The sequence below is a fragment of the Sinohyriopsis cumingii genome, chromosome 15 (genome assembly GCF_028554795.1).
Source record: "Sinohyriopsis cumingii isolate HCF-2022 chromosome 15, ASM2855479v2, whole genome shotgun sequence".
Lineage (NCBI taxonomy): Eukaryota > Metazoa > Mollusca > Bivalvia > Unionida > Unionidae > Sinohyriopsis > Sinohyriopsis cumingii.
Genome location: NC_142975.1, coordinates 5,824,514 through 5,844,964, shown reverse-complemented (window position 1 = coordinate 5,844,964; position 20,451 = coordinate 5,824,514). Strand labels below are relative to the sequence as shown.

General features: G+C 37.0%; 1 protein-coding gene across 5 annotated transcripts in view; it reads right to left on the bottom strand.

The window, feature by feature from the left end:
* Positions 1 to 682: 682 nt before the first annotated feature.
* The window catches only part of LOC149781208 (uncharacterized), a 102,618-nt gene continuing 82,849 nt past the window's right edge, over positions 683 to 20,451 (bottom strand). For 2 of the 5 annotated variants that reach the window (XM_089935278.1, XM_089935277.1), the window contains exons 2-5: positions 12,900 to 13,175; positions 12,469 to 12,484; positions 7,635 to 7,737; positions 683 to 2,303 (exon numbers count right to left, since the gene is read on the bottom strand). In XM_089935278.1, coding sequence (XP_089791404.1) covers positions 1,878 to 2,303; positions 7,635 to 7,737; positions 12,469 to 12,484; positions 12,900 to 13,140 — 786 coding nt within the window. In that variant the 5' untranslated portion in view covers positions 13,141 to 13,175 and the 3' untranslated portion in view covers positions 683 to 1,877. Of the gene's footprint in view, positions 2,304 to 7,634; positions 7,738 to 12,468; positions 12,485 to 12,899; positions 13,176 to 14,151; positions 14,577 to 20,451 lie in introns of those variants that run through there. The other 3 variants (XM_089935275.1, XM_089935276.1, XM_089935279.1) reach the window with 3 other exon arrangements.

Here is a 20,451-nt window from a genome sequence, read left to right as displayed (position 1 = left end):
ACCATACCCATTCTAGAACAGGAATTGTGTTATAATGAAGAGCATTATAGTGAGTGCTGTAAAAAAGCAAAAACCTCTATGGCAAATTCATTTCACTGGCTGGGAGGGAAATTAAATCACTTACAGTGTTTACAGTGTTTCCATTTGAACATGGATTATGCATGGACAGGAAGTTTACAATTTCATCCCTTCATGTATCAGGTAATTGACAGAAATTTTGAATAATATTTACATACCGTCAAACTAGAGAGGATGGGCCAATATTTATGATTACTAAAGTTTGTTTTAATTCTTAAACACTCAGAGAAAATGTAGCTACTGTTCAAATATTAACTTGAATCTTCAAACCTGTTATAAATAAGGAAATACAAACCTTGTCTTATGAAGTTGCACATTTCCACAGTGCAAGAATTTCCATATGGACTGCACAAACATTTGATGGTACCTATCCTGGCCATTTTAAAAATTAGCAAATACAATTATAAATAATCAGTTGTAAGAAAGTAAATTGTGACAATCATAGCTGCCAATCTTCCAGGCTCGCAATTAGTGAAAATATGGATAAAAAATTAGTGAATCTGGACATGAATTAGTGAAAAATACTATGACAATAACTCCATCCACTCTGACCGTCAATACTAAACTATATCAAGATTGTAATATAAAACTAAATAACTACTAATATATCTGCATTTCTATTTATTATGGTATTCATAAACTTCACTTGTTCTTGTGGTTATTTATCAAGACATGATACTATGGCAGACTTTAACCTCCTCAACTGCTTTATCGTAAATTTGTTTTCAAAACAGTTCAGACTTCTTGCCTGCTGGTTGATCTTGGTGACTAAAAGTTGTACCAAAGGAGGTCATAAAGTCTGTCTTATTTTTCCTCACTAGAGAAAATACTCTTTAACTGTCTCTGTTGCACAGGAGCTGTAGCACTTTTGGTTCTTCCACAGGAAAATTTGAAAGCGATCTTCGAGTCCGGGAACATTTGTCGGAACAAATGTTTAGCATGGTCTCCAGCTGTTAAAGGTAGATTGTGTTCAACTCACAGACAATGCTTCCTCGTTGGTAGCCTGCAGGTCTTCTGTCGATGGCTTAAAATAATCCAGAACTGATGTCTGCGAATTCTATATTTTCCCAACTTCTATGTGTTTTTTTGCAACTGATGTGCTTCCTCACATCGTCTCTGCCACCATACCCAATACTAAAATTTGTGGCACACTGTGTGGAAAAAGCATGATGTATATCAATGTTTAATGGCAGAATGCACATCCAATTATTTGGTATATTCCAAACTAAACTTCACTTTTGAGCAATACATTTCTTTTTCCTTGGCTGTGAAGCCATTTTCAAGATCTTACATGCGATGGCAAACGGTAATTCAAATCAGTGTTAGTAACGCATGCGCAGAGCTAATTTCCAGTGAGGCTCCAGTTTCTTTCAAAAGCATTTCTTATACATATAAATTAAAATAGGCTAAAATGCTTGCGACCGGGATATCTGTACCAATCGGCTGTAGTTCTACTAATATCGTGACCAGCAATTCCGGACCGTTTTAGCAACTGCCAATATCAAGACTAGCGCTTAACAGGAAATCGGTTATTTTGTTAAAGATGTAAAATAATTGAGAATTGGAGAATTCGTGAATTTTTTTTGCTTGTAGCATGAATCACTAAAAAAGTCATGAAATTCATGCCAAAATCGTGAGGGTTGGCAGCAATGGACAATAGTTAGACCAATCATTTACAACAGTTGTACTGGGAATTTAATAAGTATACTGAAATATAAAACAAAATACATCAGTCACATTCATACATTTCAGATCAAAAATATAATTTTGTTTAAAATTTAAAATATCTGTAATTACTGCTACAGAGTCCACCATTCAATGACTGGATCTACAACACTGATTGGTCGAATCATGTCATGTGACATTGGGAAGTTCAGACTCTGTGGAACATCATATCCTCTTCCAGCCTGTTGAAAAGCAACCCGAATCTTGTCCCGGGTGTTGGTAGGGTTTACCCAATTTGTTTTGGTCGAATCTGAGGGTAAGTCATGAAAAGCAAATGAGACTTCTGGCTGAAATAAAATATAACAATCTGAACACCCAAATGCATATCTCGGATGAGAGTCTGAGTAAAATGGTGCAAATGTCGTAATAAAAAAGGTGCACTTGTTGAACTCGAAAACCCATCCTTTCTTTCCAAGGTACGATTTGTCCATGCAGTAAAATTCAGATGGATCATGGTCTGATAACACCTGAAGAACTCTTCTGAAGGCAGATGCAAATACCTGTTGAAACAGAGGACAAGAAAATCAGAAATAATCTTCTGGCTGGAAATGATTCCAATTTAAATACTACACATTATGAGCACATTAAGATAAGCATAAATTAGATAATATTTTGCACTACACTGTATATTAAACAAAACTAGACATTATTTAGACCACTGGCTATATCTTAAATTAGATAATATTTTGCCCTACTATACATTATTTGGACCACTGGTTAGTTCATATATTATATAATATTTTGCCTTACTATACAGTATTTGGACCACTGGCTGTATGATAAATTAGATAATATTTTGCCTTACTATACAGTATTTGGACCACTGGCTGTATTATAAATTAGATAATATTTTGCCCTACTATACATTATTTGGACCACTGGTTAGATCATAAATTAGATAATATTTTGCCTTACCATACAGTATTTGGACCACTGGCTGTATGATAAATTAGATAATATTTTGTCTTACTATACAGTATTTGGACCATTGGTTGGATCATCTAATAGAATCTTTATATCCCTAAATCAATATCTCTACATGTGATTTTTTTAATATTTATAACTGACTGTGCATTTGTTAATGTTTATAAATAATTCCTTCACAAGCAACAATTTGGCTTCACTTTATTGAATTCAATGATGACTTTCAGTGAGGATTAAAGGTTGACATTCTGAGGAAAGACACTGCTTTGCCCCAGACTCGACATAAAACTGTGCCATGCTAATGGCTTTCACATTCAGACTGACTTAAAACTGTGCCATACTAATGACTTTCAGATTCAGACTGACTTAAGACTGTGCTGTACTAATGGGTTTTGGATTCAGACTGACATAAAACTGTCATACTACTGGCTGTCAGATTAAAACTGATCTAAAACTGTGCTATACTAAAGGCACTCAGATTCAGACTGACCAAAAACTGTGCCATACTAATGGCTTTCAGATTCAGACTTGACATAAAACTGTGCCATACTAACAGCTTTCAGATTCAGACTGACTTAAAACTGTGCCATACTAATGGCTTTCAGATTCAGACTGACTGAAAACTGTGCTATACTAATGACTTTCTGATTCAGACTGACCTAAGACTGTGCCATGCTAATGGATTTCAGATTCAGACTGACCTAAAATGGTGCCATACTAATTGCTTTCAGATTCAGACTGACTTAAGACTGTGCCATGCCAATGGCTTTCAGATTCAGACTGACTGAAAACTGTGCTATACTAATGACTTTCTGATTCAGACTGACCTAAGACTGTGCCATGCTAATGGATTTCAGATTCAGACTGACCAAAAACTGTGCCATACTACTGGCTGTCACATTCAGACTGACCAAACACTGTGCCATGCTAATAACTTTCAAATTCAGACTGACCTAAAACTATGCAATACTAATGGCTTTCAGATTCAGACTGACTGAAAACTGTGCCATACTACTGGCTGTCACATTCATACTGACCTAACACTGTGCCATGCTAATAACTTTCAAATTCAGACTGACCTAAAACTGTGCCATACTAATGGCTGTCAGATTCAAACTGACTTAAAACTGTGTTATACTAACGGCTTTCAGATTCAAACTGACTGAAGACTGTGCCGAACTAATGGCTTTCAGATTCAGACTTACTGAAAACTGCGCGATACTAATGGCTTTCATATTCAGACTGACTTAAGACTGTTGTTGTTGTTGTTGTAGGGTTAAACGCCATTTTCAGCACACAATAGGCTATAAATGGCGGCCAGTATTATTGGTGGAGGAAGAACCTGGGAAAAACCCTGAAAAGAACCACCGACCCTCGAGAAGCTACTGGCAAGCTTTTTCACATATCCACAGACTTAAGAATGTGCCATGCTAATGCATAGCTGCCAACCTTTCAGGCTCACAGTTAGTGAAAATAGGGATAAATATTAGTGAATTTGGACATGAATTAGTGAAAAATACCATGACAATAACTCCATCCACTCTGACCGTTAATACTACACTATATCAAGATCGCAATATAAAACTAAAACACTACATATATGCAGCAATAATTATTTATCAAGATGTGATACTGCCGCAGACTTGAACTTCCTCAACTGCTTGATCGTAAATTTGTTTTCTAAACAATTTGGACTTATTGCCCTCTGGCTGATCTTGGTGACTAAATATGCTGACAAATTTTCTGCAGCTAAGGAGGCCCTAAAGTCTGTCTTATTTTTCCTCAAAGGAGAAAATACTCTTTCGCTATCACTGTTGCTGTGAGGAATGCACAGGAGCTGCAGCACTTTTGGTTCTTCCACAGGAAAATTTGGAAGCAATTTTCGAATCCATGAATATTTGTCGGAACAAATGTTTAGCATGGTCTCCAGCTGTTAAAGGTAGATTAAGTTCAACAAGAAAACTCACAAATAATGCTTCAGCGATGGTAGCTTGCTGGTCTTCTGCCAATGGCTTAAAATATTCCAGAGCTGAAATTTGAGAATTCTTAATTTTCCCAACTTCTACATGTTTTTTGCAACCGATGTGCTTCCTCACAACATCTCTGCGATGCCACACTGAATGCAAAAAGCATGATGAATATCAATGTTTAATGGCACAATGCATGGCCAATTTTTTATATATTCCAAATTAAACTTCACTTTTTGAGCAATACATTTCTTTTTCCTTGGTGGTGAAGACATTTCAAGATCTTACATGCGATGCTGAACAGTAACTCACATTAGTGTTGGTGACCCATGTGCAGAGCAAAATTCCAGTGAGGCCCCAGTTTCTCTCAAAAGTGTTTGTATAACTAATCTTATACATTTAGATAAAAATAGGCTAAAATACTTGCTACCGGGCCAACTGTACTAATCGGCTGTAGATCTACTAATATCGTGACCAGCAGTGCCCGACCTTTTCGGCAACTGCGAATATCATGACTAGCGCTTAACAGGAAATTGGTTATTTTATTAAAGATTTAAAATAATTGAGAATTTGTGAATGTTTGGCTTGCGGCGTGAATCTGTGAATCACTGAAAAAGTTGTGAAATTCATGCCAAATTCATGAAGGTCGGCAGCTATGCTAATGGCTTTCAGATTCAGACTGACCAAACACTGTGCCATACTAATGGCTTTCAGATTCAGACTGACTTAAGACTGCACTATACTAATGGCTTTCAGATTCAGACTGACATAAAACTGTGTCATACTACTAGCCATCAGATTAAAACTTATCTAAAACTGTGCCATACTACTGGCTGTCACATTCAGACTGACCTAACACTGTGCCATGCTAATGGCTTTCAGATTCAGACTAACCAAAAAATATGCTATTGGCTTTCAGATTCAGACTGACTTAAAACTGTGCCATGCTATTGGCTTTCAGATTCAGACTGACCAAACTGATCTAAAACTGTGCCATACTACTGGCTGTCACATTCATACTGATCTAACACTGTGTCATGCTAATAGCTTTCAGATTCAGACTGACCAAACACTGTGCCATACTAATGGCTTTCAGATTCAGACTGACATAAAACTGTGTCATACTACTAGCCATCAGATTAAAACTTATCTAAAACTGTGCCATACTACTGGCCGTCACATTCATACTGACCTAACACTGTGCCATGCTAATAGCTTTCAGATTCAGACTGACCAAACACTGTGCCATACTAATGGCTTTCAGATTCAGACTGAGCTAAAACTGTGCCATACTAATGGATGTCAAATTCAGGCTGACCTCAAATTGTGTCATGCTAATGGCTGACAGATTTATAATTACTTAAAATTGTCATACTAATGGCTGTCGTTGTTGTTGTTGTTGTTGTGGGGTTTAACGCCATTTTGCAGCACACGATAGGCTATGTATGGCGGCCAGTATTAATGGTGGAGGAAGAACCTGGGAAAACCCCGGGAAGAACCACCGACCCACGAGAAGCTACTGGCAAGCTTTCTCACATACCCACATTGGTCGAATCCTAGACTCGAACCCACGCAGACAGAGGTGAGATGGCACTGATCCGTAACGGAAAGTGCTTTAGACCACTCGGCCACTCGGGGCCCCCAATGGCTGTCAGATTCAAAACAAGGGTTTAAAGAAATTGATAAATGCACAAAGCTAAAACTCAAAATAAGCATGAAATTTGCAGACTTGTTGCAAAAATGTCAACTAAAAGATATAACAAAATTCAAGCAATGAATTATGCAAAACATTTCATTTTAAGCATTGATTGCAAACATTGTCTGTGTACTGGTTCTGAAATAAGCACAGACCATGTTTTTAGAGGTGGCATTCAATCAATATTAGCAATGTAGAAGAACCAGACATTCTGTACACATTTAAATGATAGTACTTGATCACTGTCAGAACACTTACTCATTTATAATCAAACACACCCTGAGTCAGACTTGGTCACTAAACCATTTAAATTTGATGCAAGCATGGATCCTGGATGTGAGGAAGGGACTGGAATGGAGCCAGCACATGCATCTCCTCCCACTCCCAAAATGATCATGCAACAACCAGAATGTTTTGTATAGTACACATCTTTATATGTTAAATGAATAAAATCATGCCACTGAAATGCTGTAAATATGGGGAGCTTTGATCTCTGGGCCCCCACTATTTGTTCCATCCCACAGAATCCTCACCTACTTGTTTACACCACCCTCCCCAAAAGACTTCACTGAACAATGCGTTTTGATCTGTCCCATGATGCATTAAGAAATGGTATGAATCGTGTCTTGATTAAGCCTCAGTCTGGCATCACAAGTTTGTTTTCAGTGTTCACAACATACCACAACAACTTTCTAAAAAAAGGAAGTAGTTCTAATCATGGAGTAAAATACATAATAATTTCTTATACAGAACTGTATCATACAGCTAGCACTGTAGCACAGACCTTGAGCTGGGCCATACAACTAGAGATGTGCCATACAGCTAGTGCTGTACCATACAACTAGAGCTGTACCATACAACTAGAGCTGTACCATACAACTAGAGATGTGCCATACATCTAGAGCTGTGCCATGCAGCTAGAGATATGCCATACAACTAGAGATGTGCCATACAGCTAGTGCTGTACTATACAACTAGAGTTGGACCATACAGCTAGAATTGTGACATATAGCTAGAGCTGGGCCATACAGCTAGAGCTGTACCATACAACTAGAGATGTGCCATACAGCTAGAGCTGTACTATACAACTAGAGCTGAACCATACAACTAGAGATGTGCCATACATCTAGAGCTGTGCCATGCAGCTAGAGAAGTACCACAGAGCCATACCTAAACTTAGGATGAACCTGCTCTTACAAATAGTAAATTTCATCCCAGGTTTAAAAAATCATTGTATTTATTACCATCACGTCACATCCGAACTTGATTCCTGGAAGCTCAATAAGAAACCCATCAAGTTTTTGTGATTGGCAAAGGATGGTGAATCGAAGAAACATAGGAATCAGTCTGGAAATATAAACAGCAATAACATGTAAAATATGGAAGGCACAGTTAATACGTTTGCTAAATACAGTGCAATTGATGGATGGCCAATAAAGTACAAAATATGATGCCATCTCTGCTGGAGTTATTTCTACCAAATAACTATTTAACAGTAATCTGAGCAATAAAATCTTCTTGACTAAAATACAATTAATGACCAATTGATGATAAGTAATGGCCAACTGGTATCAAATATGTCTTGATTATAAAGACTATAATGTACATTATCGTTGCCATAAAGCAACTGAATATATTATTACAAGTTTTCAACAAAAAACTATCCAGAATATCTGAAAGTTATAATTTAATGAAAAGAAAGTATGCTATTTCTAGCTTTTTGCTCTATTTCATCATTTTTTGATGGGCAGTAAGTTTTTCTAAATGACTGTGTATTTCTACATTTAAAAAAATATAGGTGCAGACTTGTTGGATGGGTTATCAGATTTCACATGTCATGTCTCAGGAGTTTCTTAATATTATTATTCAATGCCAGAGCTTTTCAACTTTGGATAGGTAACAAATTTAAAGGAAATATCTGACTTTGGATTTTGTTACTGATCATCGTTGTTATAAGACTAGATGTTTATATCCAAGGGGAGACTGAATGAAACTACAATATTCTTTATTTGGGGAGGTAGAGCTGGGTTTGACAGTACATAGCTTGGCCTTACTTTGAAGCACATCTCATAGAAAACTCACAGCTCTTCATGGCCATTTCACTTCTTGTGCTTTAGGATTATGGGTAAATTATAAAAAGAGTACCAGGAATAGTATATTATATGCCTGTTCCATGGTTAATAGTCACTGAATTATATGACTGAAATATTTTGTGCAAAACCTGTTTTTCTTCTTTCAGTCTTAATGACTTTGATCTTTACCCTAAAACTGATACTCTTCTTTCAGTCTTAATGACTTTGATCTTTGACCCTAAAACTGATACTCTTCTTTCAGTCTTAATGACTTTGATCTTTGACCCTAAAACTGATACTCTTCTTCCTTACCCTAGGTGCAAATCATCAATGAAGTCTGGCCCATGTTTGTGATGTACAATTAATATTATTGTCTTCTTCTGTCAGTCATTGTTTACATTTGAACTTTTTAGCCCTTGATCAACAGGCTTCCTTCCTACCCCAAAAGTAATCAATCCCTCCAGTACCATGAAAATGTCTCAAAAGCATCTGCCCCCCGCCCAGTACCATAAAAAGGTCTCAAAAGCCTCTGCCCCCCCCCCCAGTACCACATAAAGGTCTCAAAAGCATCTGCCCCCCTCCAGTACCATACGAAGGTCTCAAAAGCATCTGCCCCTCCCTCCCTTCAGTACCATACAAAAGTCTCAAAAGCCTCTGCCCCTCCCTCCAGTACCAAAGGTCTCAAAAGCCTCTGCTCCCCTTCCAGTACCATACAAAGTTCTCAAAAGCCTCTGCCCCCCTCCAGTACCATACAAAGTTCTCAAAAGCATCTGCCCCTCCCTCCAATACCATACAAAGGTCTCAAAAGCCTCTGCTCCCCCCCAGTACCATACATAGGTCACACGATCCTCTACCTTCTTCCAATACCATACAAAGGTCTCAAATGCCCCTCCCCCTCCTTCCAGTACCATACAAAGGTTTCACAAGCCTCTATTCCCCTCCAGCACCATACAGAATCCTCTACCCCCCCCACCACTAGTACCCCCATAAAGGTCTCAAAAGCTGCGCTGCTCCCCTCCAGTTCCATACAAGAATCTCACAAGCCTCTGCTCCCCTCCAGTACCATACAAAGTTATCACAAGCCACTGCTCCCCTCCAGTACCAGAGATGGGTCTCACAAGCCTCTGTCACCCCTATAGTACCATACAATTGTCTCACAAGCCTTTCCTCCTCCAGTACCTTAAAAAGGTCTCACAAACCTCTGCTCCCCTCCATTACCATACTGAGGTCTCAGAAGCCTCTGCCCCCCACCAGTACCATACAAATGTCACACAAGCCTCTGCTCCCCACCCCCAGTCCTACACAAAGGTCTCAGAAGCCCATGCCCCACTCCAGTACCACAAAGGTGAATAGTGAACTATTTTCAACCTGTATACTGCACTTCATAGACATAGCAACCAGTGTTATGGTAAACTACAGGAACATCAAGACTGCCATGTTTATCCCTGATATGCAGCTGATACTCATAAATTCTAGACACAAATGGAATAGATAAAGTTTGCTAATTTCAATGGTCAAAGTGTAACAAGTTTGCTAATTCTCCTGAATCCATTATATGGAAGCCCATGAAGGTCATTTTTCATTTTTTTTGCTTAACCTTATTAAAGATAAATTAAAAGAACAATATTTGCTTCCTTTCTTTCATTTACTCCTGCAAGTTTAAATGTAATGTTTTACTATTTGTTCCCTAATTTTGTTAAAAATAGTTTAAAATAATTTTGTACTTTGTTTTCTTTCAATTAATCCTTTACATTTAAATGTAAGTTGATTTATTTATATATTCTAAAACTTTTCTGTTGCCCATAAGTGGGTACATTTCACACAAAACTCTTCAACTAGTCATCATGTATATGAAAAAGCGAACTATGCACGGTTCACTTATTTTCATACACATTATGAATATTAATGGAATATTTGGATACAAAAAGTATCAATATTGTGATATTTTTATCCGCAATATCAATATTAAATTGATATTTTCATACATATTATCAATATTAATGTGATTATTAATGTGATATTTTTATACACAATATCATTATTAAATTGATATTTGCATACATAGTCTCAATATTAATGTGATATTTGTATATACAAAATCAATATCAAAGTGATATTATCATACATAGTCTCAATATTAGTCATATTTTCATCCATATAAATGAACTGCTCCAGTGGCCTAGTGGTTAAAGCATCTGCCTCAGAAGCAGGAGATTGTGGGTTTGAACCCCCGCCGAGTCATAACAATGACTTACTAAAATGGTACTAGCAGCTGCCTCACTAGGCACTCAGCATGAAGAGGTTAGTGTTAGGACTGGTCGGCTTGGTTTCAAGAGAATGTGGCTGGGTGGGACATCATGCTACATGTCTGCAGCATGATGCCCCAGTGCTAGACATCACTATAAACTGCCACACTGCAGACATCATAGCAATATGACTGAAAAAAAAGCTATGTTAAAAATCCTAATCATATACTCACACACACATCCATATCATGAATATTAACCTGACACCGTCATACACTGCATCAATATGAACATTGATTCATTAAGAAAATCATTATGCATGGTCATATAAAAATTGAGAACAAAATAGCAAAAAGAAATTATCCATGTGTAAACTTGTTGTCTTGAGGTTCAAAGTGTTACAATTTAGCACAAGGTTCAGATTTCAAGAAAAATAATTCCTCTGGCAATCCTTATTATAAAAAAGAAATGTGTAGGGATAACTAACAAAAAATGAAGTACATAATGCCTATACTCTGAAAAACAATTTACATACTGGTATTTATGGAGCAAGCAAATTAGTGTATTCCATGATACATCTAGACTAGTACAGTTTTTCTCAACACACAAATACTTTTTGTGTTATCAGCTGTTTGCGACAAACAACACATGATGTTCCTACTAGTGACAGCTAATATGTCAATCCAAGTACAGCACATGGTGTTCCTACTAGTTACAGCTAACATGCCAATCCAAGTACAGCACATGGTGTTCCTACTAGTTACAGCTAACATGCCAATCCAAGTACAGCACATGGTGTTCCTACTAGTTACAGCTAACATGCCAACCCAAGTACAGCACATGGTGTTCCTACTAGTTACAGCTAACATGCCAATCCAAGTACAGCACATGGTGTTCCTACTAGTTACAGCTAACATGCCAATCCAAGTACAGCACATGGTGTTCCTACTAGTTACAGCTAACATGCCAATCCAAGTACAGCACATGGTGTTCCTACTAGTTACAGCTAACATGCCAATCCAAGTACAGCACATGGTGTTCCTACTAGTTACAGCTAACATGCCAATCCAAGTACAGCACATGGTGTTCCTACTAGTTACAGCAAACATGCCAATCCAAGTACAGCACATGGTGTTCCTACTAGTTACAGCTAACATGTCAATCCAAGTACAGCACATGGTGTTCCTACTAGTTACAGCTAACATGTCAATCCAAGTAAAGAGTATAGTGTTCCTACTAGTGACAGCAAACATCATAAGTATAATTCTTTCTTGATTACAAATCTGTATTTATACATGTAGAATAAATGGTAGATCAATGGCAGTAAATGAAGGATGGTGTACGATTGATATTCGTCTCACAAATGTTTAAGGTCTGTGATCTTTATTTGTCATTTATACCACATATCTAATGAAAGACGATGAAGATGGTGAATGAAAAGTGGAATTAAATGGCAAATCAGATGGTACCTTCAAATTTACTGGCTGTAACTAGGCTTGGCAAGAGATGGGAGGGGTAACATGACATTTTTTCTATCTTGTGAGAGTGTAGACAAAACAAATATGTCCTATGCATTCTCCGCTGTCAGTGATACTCTGAAACTCCAGATAGGTGGAGGCGATTTGTATTTTCATTATTTACCATAAATAAGATAGTTCTGGGTATGCATGTCGGATAAGCTAATGTTGTGGTCTGTTGTGTTTCTTGAATACGTCATGATGAATCTAAATGACCAGTAGAGAATTCTAAGATCAACTTACCTATATATGTTTTCTTCTGTTCACATGAAAAGAGAAACAAAATTTGGAGGTTTTTGTCAGGATTAAAATGTGGTGATATTTTATTTATAAACAGTGACAACCACATTGAAAAGGAGATATGTACAAACACCGTCATGGTATTTGCCGCCTTTTACTAGTAATCATAAATATTAACTTCATGGCATGCACTTGTCATCATATTTATGTAAATTTCAAGCCAGATGGGTAAACCTGTTTATCAATGACCATCCATATACATGTATTAAGTGCTTTATTGTCTTCCATCCCCACATAATGGGTAAAGCACACACACACAGAGGTTCGTAACATATAATTGGTTTGTTCTTACATACACATAAACATTGTCACATATTGTAACTTACTTGATTTGTAAACTATTTATTACTGAAATAGTAATGAAAAATCCTCACCAAGAGAAAGTTGTTCATTCCATGGTGGTGACCCCCAAATTTTGGCTTTTCTTGCAAACAGGCAGTTTGAGTTCTCTTTTATTCTCTCAAATCTATTAAGAGCATCTGAATTCTCAACATCATACATCACAAAGCGAAGAATAGCCTCTGTAACCTTGACCTCCTCCTCATCTTTTGATAGCTTAGGGTAAAGTTCATTTACAATTTCTTTGGTCTTCATAACTTTTTCCTTGTGATTCATTGTATAGTGTCCAAAGGGGAGAAAATATATGGAACCTGAAAAATAGATACATGTATATACATACAGGATTCTCTGGGACATCATAATCTGCATAAAACTAGGCATATTTTTAATTTCTACAAAGCAATCGTTTGGGTTATCAAAGTTCAAGTAAATAGATTAGGTGAAGCCACAATCTTAGCAGAGATTCAGACACCTTTTAATCAAAAGAATAATTACATGCACATGTGCTTTGACACCACTCTATGAAAGCATCAATAAGCACTTTTAATCCATACATTTTAAATCATTCTGTTCTGTTTGCATCACTTGCATTTTATTGTATACTGTATTTAGAAAAATAATGCATAAAACTCATTAAGTTGAACGAAATGAATAAAAAAATATATTAATATTGAAGAAAGTGTTTAGACAGCTTCATTTCATTATAGATTCTTGTCATCCTTTTAACTGATTTCGGTATTCCCGGCTTCCATTGCATTCTGGCCAAATGAAATGTAGGTCAACCGAACCTGAAAACAATTATTCATATCCGTTTGCTGGTGTGGGAATTTCTAAGAATTTATTAGGAAAAAAAACATCCGAGTAATTAAGGTCCGACTAAAACATTACAACTTTAATCTGTAGAAAAGCGCCGATATCGTGTGCCAAGTGTGTGAGATATTCCTGAAAATTTGACTCAACATCAGAACAGGCTACACAGCGCCGTTATTTGGGCAGTAAGACCACAACACCCACAACATAAATATCAGGGTTAAGGTCTTACATTGTAGGACTAATGGACAGATCTGCCAGCAAACATTCCTCGATTTATAAATGCATGTCACACCTATAATTGTCCATCAGTATTTGGTTTTGGATTAGTTTGGGGAGGGTAAGGGAGGGGGACGAGGCTGATCTAATGAGCTATGGTCGTTTTACTAATGGTAGGCATCTGACATGACAGAACAATTTACGGACAGGGTAACCAAAATCCAGAGAGACAACAGTGAAGAGGGAATAAACACTTACCAATCAACGCCAGAAAAGACAAGCACGATGACCAGGTAATGTTTATTGACGTATACAAGAAAATTAGAAGGCAGCTTAACCTGAAAATCTTTGTTGCATCAAATAATGCCATAATGTCAGAAAAAGTGGTCCTAATGTAAACCGAACACACAAATATCCTCTCGACACCCAGTGACGAGATCCTACATGCATGTATCTGAATGAAGTGTTAGATCTATGTGGTGATTATCAAGTGTTAAAACATCGACACCAACTTATAAAAATATGTGTTAGACTGATTTCAACTTTTCAGTTGTAAGTATAGACTGTAACTTGTCGATACATTTTACAGACTGGAATGGAAAGGAAAAAAAAGGCGTTTGTTTCAATATATTCTTAGCGACTATTTGCATTGCCCGGAAACGATCATGTTCTTCCGGGTATCGTAAATTGTCTGAGTTGTGCGTTGCGACATTTATTATATATGAACTGTTATTAATAACAAAGGAAATCAAGTGGCAGATATGAATAGAGTAAATACATACTCTAACTGTCTTAACAACAACATTTCATATGTGAATTTGTTAAAACAACTTAAAAACCGGTGTAAGGGTCTAATTCAGCATAAAAGTTTTAAACCAGAATGATTTTATTTTTTTTTGGGGGGGGGGGGTCATTTGCTAAAGTATTTTTAAAAAAGTCACACACACATACCCACACCCCAAGTCATGTTTAAAATGTGAATGTTTGTAGGCCTGTAAAGATGAAAGTTTTACTGCCCCATTACGGCACAGTATTCCAAATCGTAAAGAAAACTGGGATCCAAAACTTAAGAAAACGCATATCTTCAGTTACAGATTTTATTCTTGCTGTAGTGTTAGCTTACTTGAAAATGAAAACTAGTTTTTAGAAGATCAGCTTCTCTAAAATTCCATGACATTTCAAAGACTTTTTATCAATCACTTATCTTTTGTGGGGGTAGATTCCCCAAACCCTAGTCCTACAATGCAAGATGTGTCACGTGTTATTTATGTTTTAGCACCAAAACAAGATTCTTCGTGATACGTCGTACGTTGAAAGACTTCACAAACCCTGCTTATAATGCAGTACTTTCAAGGGCTTTTGCATTCACCAGCCCCTATTAGCTATTCCATCCCACAGAATGCTTGTCTACTTGTTTACCCGCCATGGCGATATTCTTGAATCCGTCCCTGTTAGGATTTTTCAGTTTTATTTCAGTCGTTCGAATATAAAAAAAAAAATAAAAAAATAAAAAAAATAAAACGTGTTTTTCTCTGTCAATTTGAATTGCTTGTTTGTTATTACAAAGTGTACTTATTAGCAAACCGTATGAAGTCTACACTTCTATTTCGGTACAAAAATGTAAAATAAGCAAAGAAGAAAATAACGCAAGTCACTGAATGTGAGAAAGTTCAAATAAGGCAAATTCTAATTGTGAAATCAAACATTCGAAGCAAAGAGAATCGATAACATCTGTGTTATAATATATACAGACTAATACGAGTTAGTTTAACCTACGTGTGGTTTGTGTGTGCCAACTTTGTCATGGTAATGCCTTAATTAAGTAACGACGATTTCATTTATGATGGATGAATATTTTCATTTGCGAAGACTATTCACTCTTCCTGTTTCACATATATTCACGTGGTTCAAATCCTACTTGGTCACCAGGACACAAATTGTATCTGCAAATGGAATACACTCCAGCCCAGTTGATCTATATTGTGGTGTTCCACAGGGGTCTATTCTTGGACCTGTTCTCTTCATTCTGTACACTCAGTCGCTCTCAAGTGTCATAGATCATCATCTAGTGTCTCATCAATTGTACGCTGATGACGCCCAAATATACAAATCTAGCCACCCAACTGAAGTTAATGCTACCTTCCAAGGTGTAGAGAGGTGCATTTCTGATGTGAAACCACGGATGACATGTAACAAGCTGCAGATGAATGATGATAAAACTGAGGCCATTCTGATCACAACAAAAAGACTTTCTCATTCACATCCTTTACCTCAAACAATAAATATCATCAACACCAACATTAAATTCACACAATCAGTACGAAACCTAGGCGTTACTCTGGACAGTACTCTCACATTGCACCAACATGTCATGAACATATGCAAGGCTGCATATCTTGATCTGAGACGCATCAACTCAATTCGCAAATATCTTTCAGCTGATGCCACTAAAACACTTATGTGTTAATTAGTACTTTCAAGACTGGACTATTGTAACTCAATTTTGTCTGGTTCATCTCAATATCTGCTCCAGAAACTTCAAAAAGTTCAAAACACAGCTGCTCGGATTTGTACCATGATCAGAGCACACCGCCCCGCTGCTCTGTACCCTACAATGGCTATCCATTCGATCTAGAATCAAACACAAACTTTGTTCTCTGTGCTACGTTTCACTGTCGGACTCTAGTCCAACATACCTATCCGACCTCACCCATGTGTATACACCAGCAAGATACTTACGCTCCTCTTCTGACAATCGTATACTCATTATTCCAAGTATGAAAACAAAGTCATATGGACAGCGTTCTTTTGCATACAAGGGCCCAGCAACGTGTAATAAATTGCCCACTGAACTTAGACACAAAGACACAATAATCACATTCAAGAGGGCTCTCAAAACTCACTAATTTCGACTGCAAGAAGAAACTTAAAGACCTAATAATGTTTCCTACCTTAAATATTCTCAACATGTTTTTTAATGTTTTCTAATTTATTGGTGTTTGTTTCTGTAATCATATCATTATATGGTTTTTTTTTTATCTTATAGGTGTTGTCAAATGTTGTAAAGCGCTTAGAGTTTCTAAAGATTAGGTGCTATACAAAGTCCTCATTATTATTATTATTATTATTATTAATAATATATATTCAATATCGTTAATACTTGTGTATGCGTATGGCCTGTTTAAATTTTAGTGTACGTCGTCCATGTTATCTCTCAGGTCAAACTCTACAATATGTTTTTTGATAACGTTTACTTGTGGACTATTTAAGTTTTAGTGTAGGTCTTCCAAGTTGTCTGTCAGTTCAACTCTACAATGGTAAGTTTAATCTTGTGAAGCAATTTCGGCTCATTGCTTTCATTTTCTTTGTTCGTTAGCTTTTTATGTGCATATTTACAGAAAATCTGAAACTTTAAATCAGTGTAAAACTGGACTAGAACAAACGTAAATTGAAACAATATATCATTCTGTGTAAATTTCAGTCATGAAGAAGAATCTGAGATTTATATTTCAAGAAATAAAGGAGAAATGAAATGATTGTTCCAACATTAGTCTACTGTAATCCTTGTCCAAAGATACGCACAAAGCACATAAAATGCAGCAGACAAAACGGAGAGTACTGCAATGAATAATTGAGACAAAGATGCCACGAGATCCAAGTTTGAGGGTAATTAAAACAGTAATATATGTTTTCGCGCATTACGAATAAACATGTAAAAGGTTTAAAATATTCGTTCAACAGACTTCCTGTATATTCAGTGTTCCTTCAATAGTCTTCGTGCATGCTCTGTGTTTCTTCAATAGACATCATGCATGCTCAGTGTTACTTCAAAAGACATCATGAAAAGGTGGCAAGGCTATAATGAACCTGAGGATTACCTCCATAATGCTCCTTCATTTAATGACCATCAGCTGGTTCGTTTGATCCCGACGAACAAAATAGATGAGTCCACTTGTCAAACAGTAGAAACAATTTAAAAAAGTGATAAACTGTTCCACTTGTCAAACACTAGGCGAACAATAGCAGGCAGTTAGAGCAAGCATTCTACAGTTGTTATCGCATTAAGCGAGGTGTCGCAAAAGGAGAACAATATTTTACAAATTCTTTTCAGTTAATCTTTGATTATCTTTTTGCATATTCCAATTGCAATAATTGCGTTTGATGATGTTCGTTTTCTTCAAAATTATGGTGAAGTTTGCCACTGTAGCTATATTTTCTAGTTGGGTTGTGTCCATTTAGCAAAGATATTTCTTCTTTATTTGCATGCACAAAGAACTGGTTGAAGACCTTGAAGGTATTGAACAGGTCGGGGAAAATAATATTGTTTGCGATAATTATACATTTTCTTCAAGAATTAAATTAGTAACTGATGATAATGTTTGTGTGGCAAAAAGTTTTAGTCAAATTACAGCAATTGCTGTTCTTTTGAAGCTATTGCCGAGAAATAATTTCACTTTAACTTGTTCAAACATCAGATTAAAAAGGTATTTTGTATAGATGAAGAACAGTGCGTATTGATAAGAAATTACTTAACAATCAGACAAAACAGTAAAATATGAGAATCTTCGTAGTACGATCGTTCAAAGAGTGCGGAAACATAAAATTTAAATTATATTAGCATGAAGCAAATTAACAATCTGGACTCGAAGTGAATTTTTGAACATAGTAGTAGGTTTGGCATAACAAAAATGAAAAATCACAGTGAATAATTCATGTTGATGATATAAAACGTAACAATACATTAGAACCCCACTGTTGTACAAAGAAACCTGATATGCAAATGATGAGTCGTTTGACCAGCAGGTAAAAAGAGCCGAGGCTATAATTGACGAGTGTCACGAAATAATTCATAATGGAAAGCTTCCACCTGCAATGAAACTGTTATTCTCTGCCCAGCTGGAATTAAAATAAATGGGCTGTGTACATGATGTTGAGGCTGTCAAATACTAATATTTCTGAAATTCTTGACGATAGGATGATGAATGACGAATCATAGATGACACCAATATAAAAAACATATCCAAGTACAGAAAGGTGTTTCGCAAGAAGGATCAGAGTGACACCCGCAAGGAAGCATATCCAAACACAGAAAGCTGTAGCACAAGAAGAATGAAAGATTACACTAGCAAAGAAGCATATCCAAGAATACAAAGGTGCAATGCAACGTATAAAGAATCAGTGATGACACGGGTCAAAGAAGCATATCCAAGCATACAAAGGTGCAATCCATCTTATAAAGAATCAGTGATGACACGGGTCAAAGAAGCATATCCAAAGTAGTAAATGGGGATAGATTAGCGACAATGGGAATTAGCATTACAGAGACCCCTGGGTCAGATTAGCGACAATGGAAATTTAACATGGCGAAAAATCGTGGGTCAGATTAGCGACAAGGGAAATTAACATGGGGAATAAATCGTGGGTCACTCTAGCGACAAGGGGAATTTAACATGGAACTATAGTGTGGGTCTGTCTAGCGACAAGGGGAAATTAACATGGGGAATAGAGTTCGGGCTTTTGGGATTTTTTTTTTTAAATTTAAATTTAAATTTAAATTTAAAAAAGGGGTAGGCAATGGAAAGGCAATCTCTTTTCGAGAAATATGGCTGGCCCTGAAAAGGGCCTTTGGGTTTATGTTAATGTATTCATTAACATAAATGGTACCGCATTGGTCTTCTTCTTGTCCTTAGGCTACGTCTCACTGTTGGTCCGTAAATCAGCACTCTTTTCAGGCATCCTTGTCTTTCAACGTAGATCCTACGTATCCACAGGCTGGTGTTTGTCCTGTGGACAATGGTCCACTTGGATCGGACATACATGAGCATGTCCGTCCTAAACATCATGGAAGACACAAGCGTAGAAGATTGCACATCGGTCCACATCTTGAAGCGACGAGAACAAGTGAATCAATGCAGTGAACTGCGCTTATTTATAGGTACAGGAAGGATTGAAACGGATTGAATTCATTCACCAATCCGAACACGCGTTACAAAATTCAGTCAGCTCGCATCCAATCCGAAGAGAGCAGTCTGTGACGTCACGTGGTCTATATAGATTCGTTAGCGCTTGTGTGCAGTCAATCTATGCGACAGTGATTCAACATGACGGAAACTCAGAAAACGATCCATTGGGGTGCACCAGCAGGGGAGACTGCCCAAGGGAACCCGGACTTATTTTCAGAAGAGGTACATTGGGATTTTGTGGATTTTCTTACCTCGCAAGAATTTGTTCCGGAACCTTCGTTACCTTCTTCATTACCGCAAGTGGAGAATTTTAGACAGAGACAGAAAGAAGAACTGGAGAAATTTATGCAACGACAAAAGGAAGCGGAACAAGCTTTTCTCCTACAGCAACAGCAACAGCAACAAGAAGAGGTAAGAAAAAAACAACAGCAACAACAGCAAGAAGAAGTAGCAGCAAAGAAACAAGAGGGTGAAAATCAAACGGCTACGGTACTGTTGGACATTTTAGCGGAGTTAAGAAGTCTGAAACAAATGTATCAGACTTCTTTATCACGACCGAAGAGAATACGACCTTCCCGAGCTAAACACGCCAACC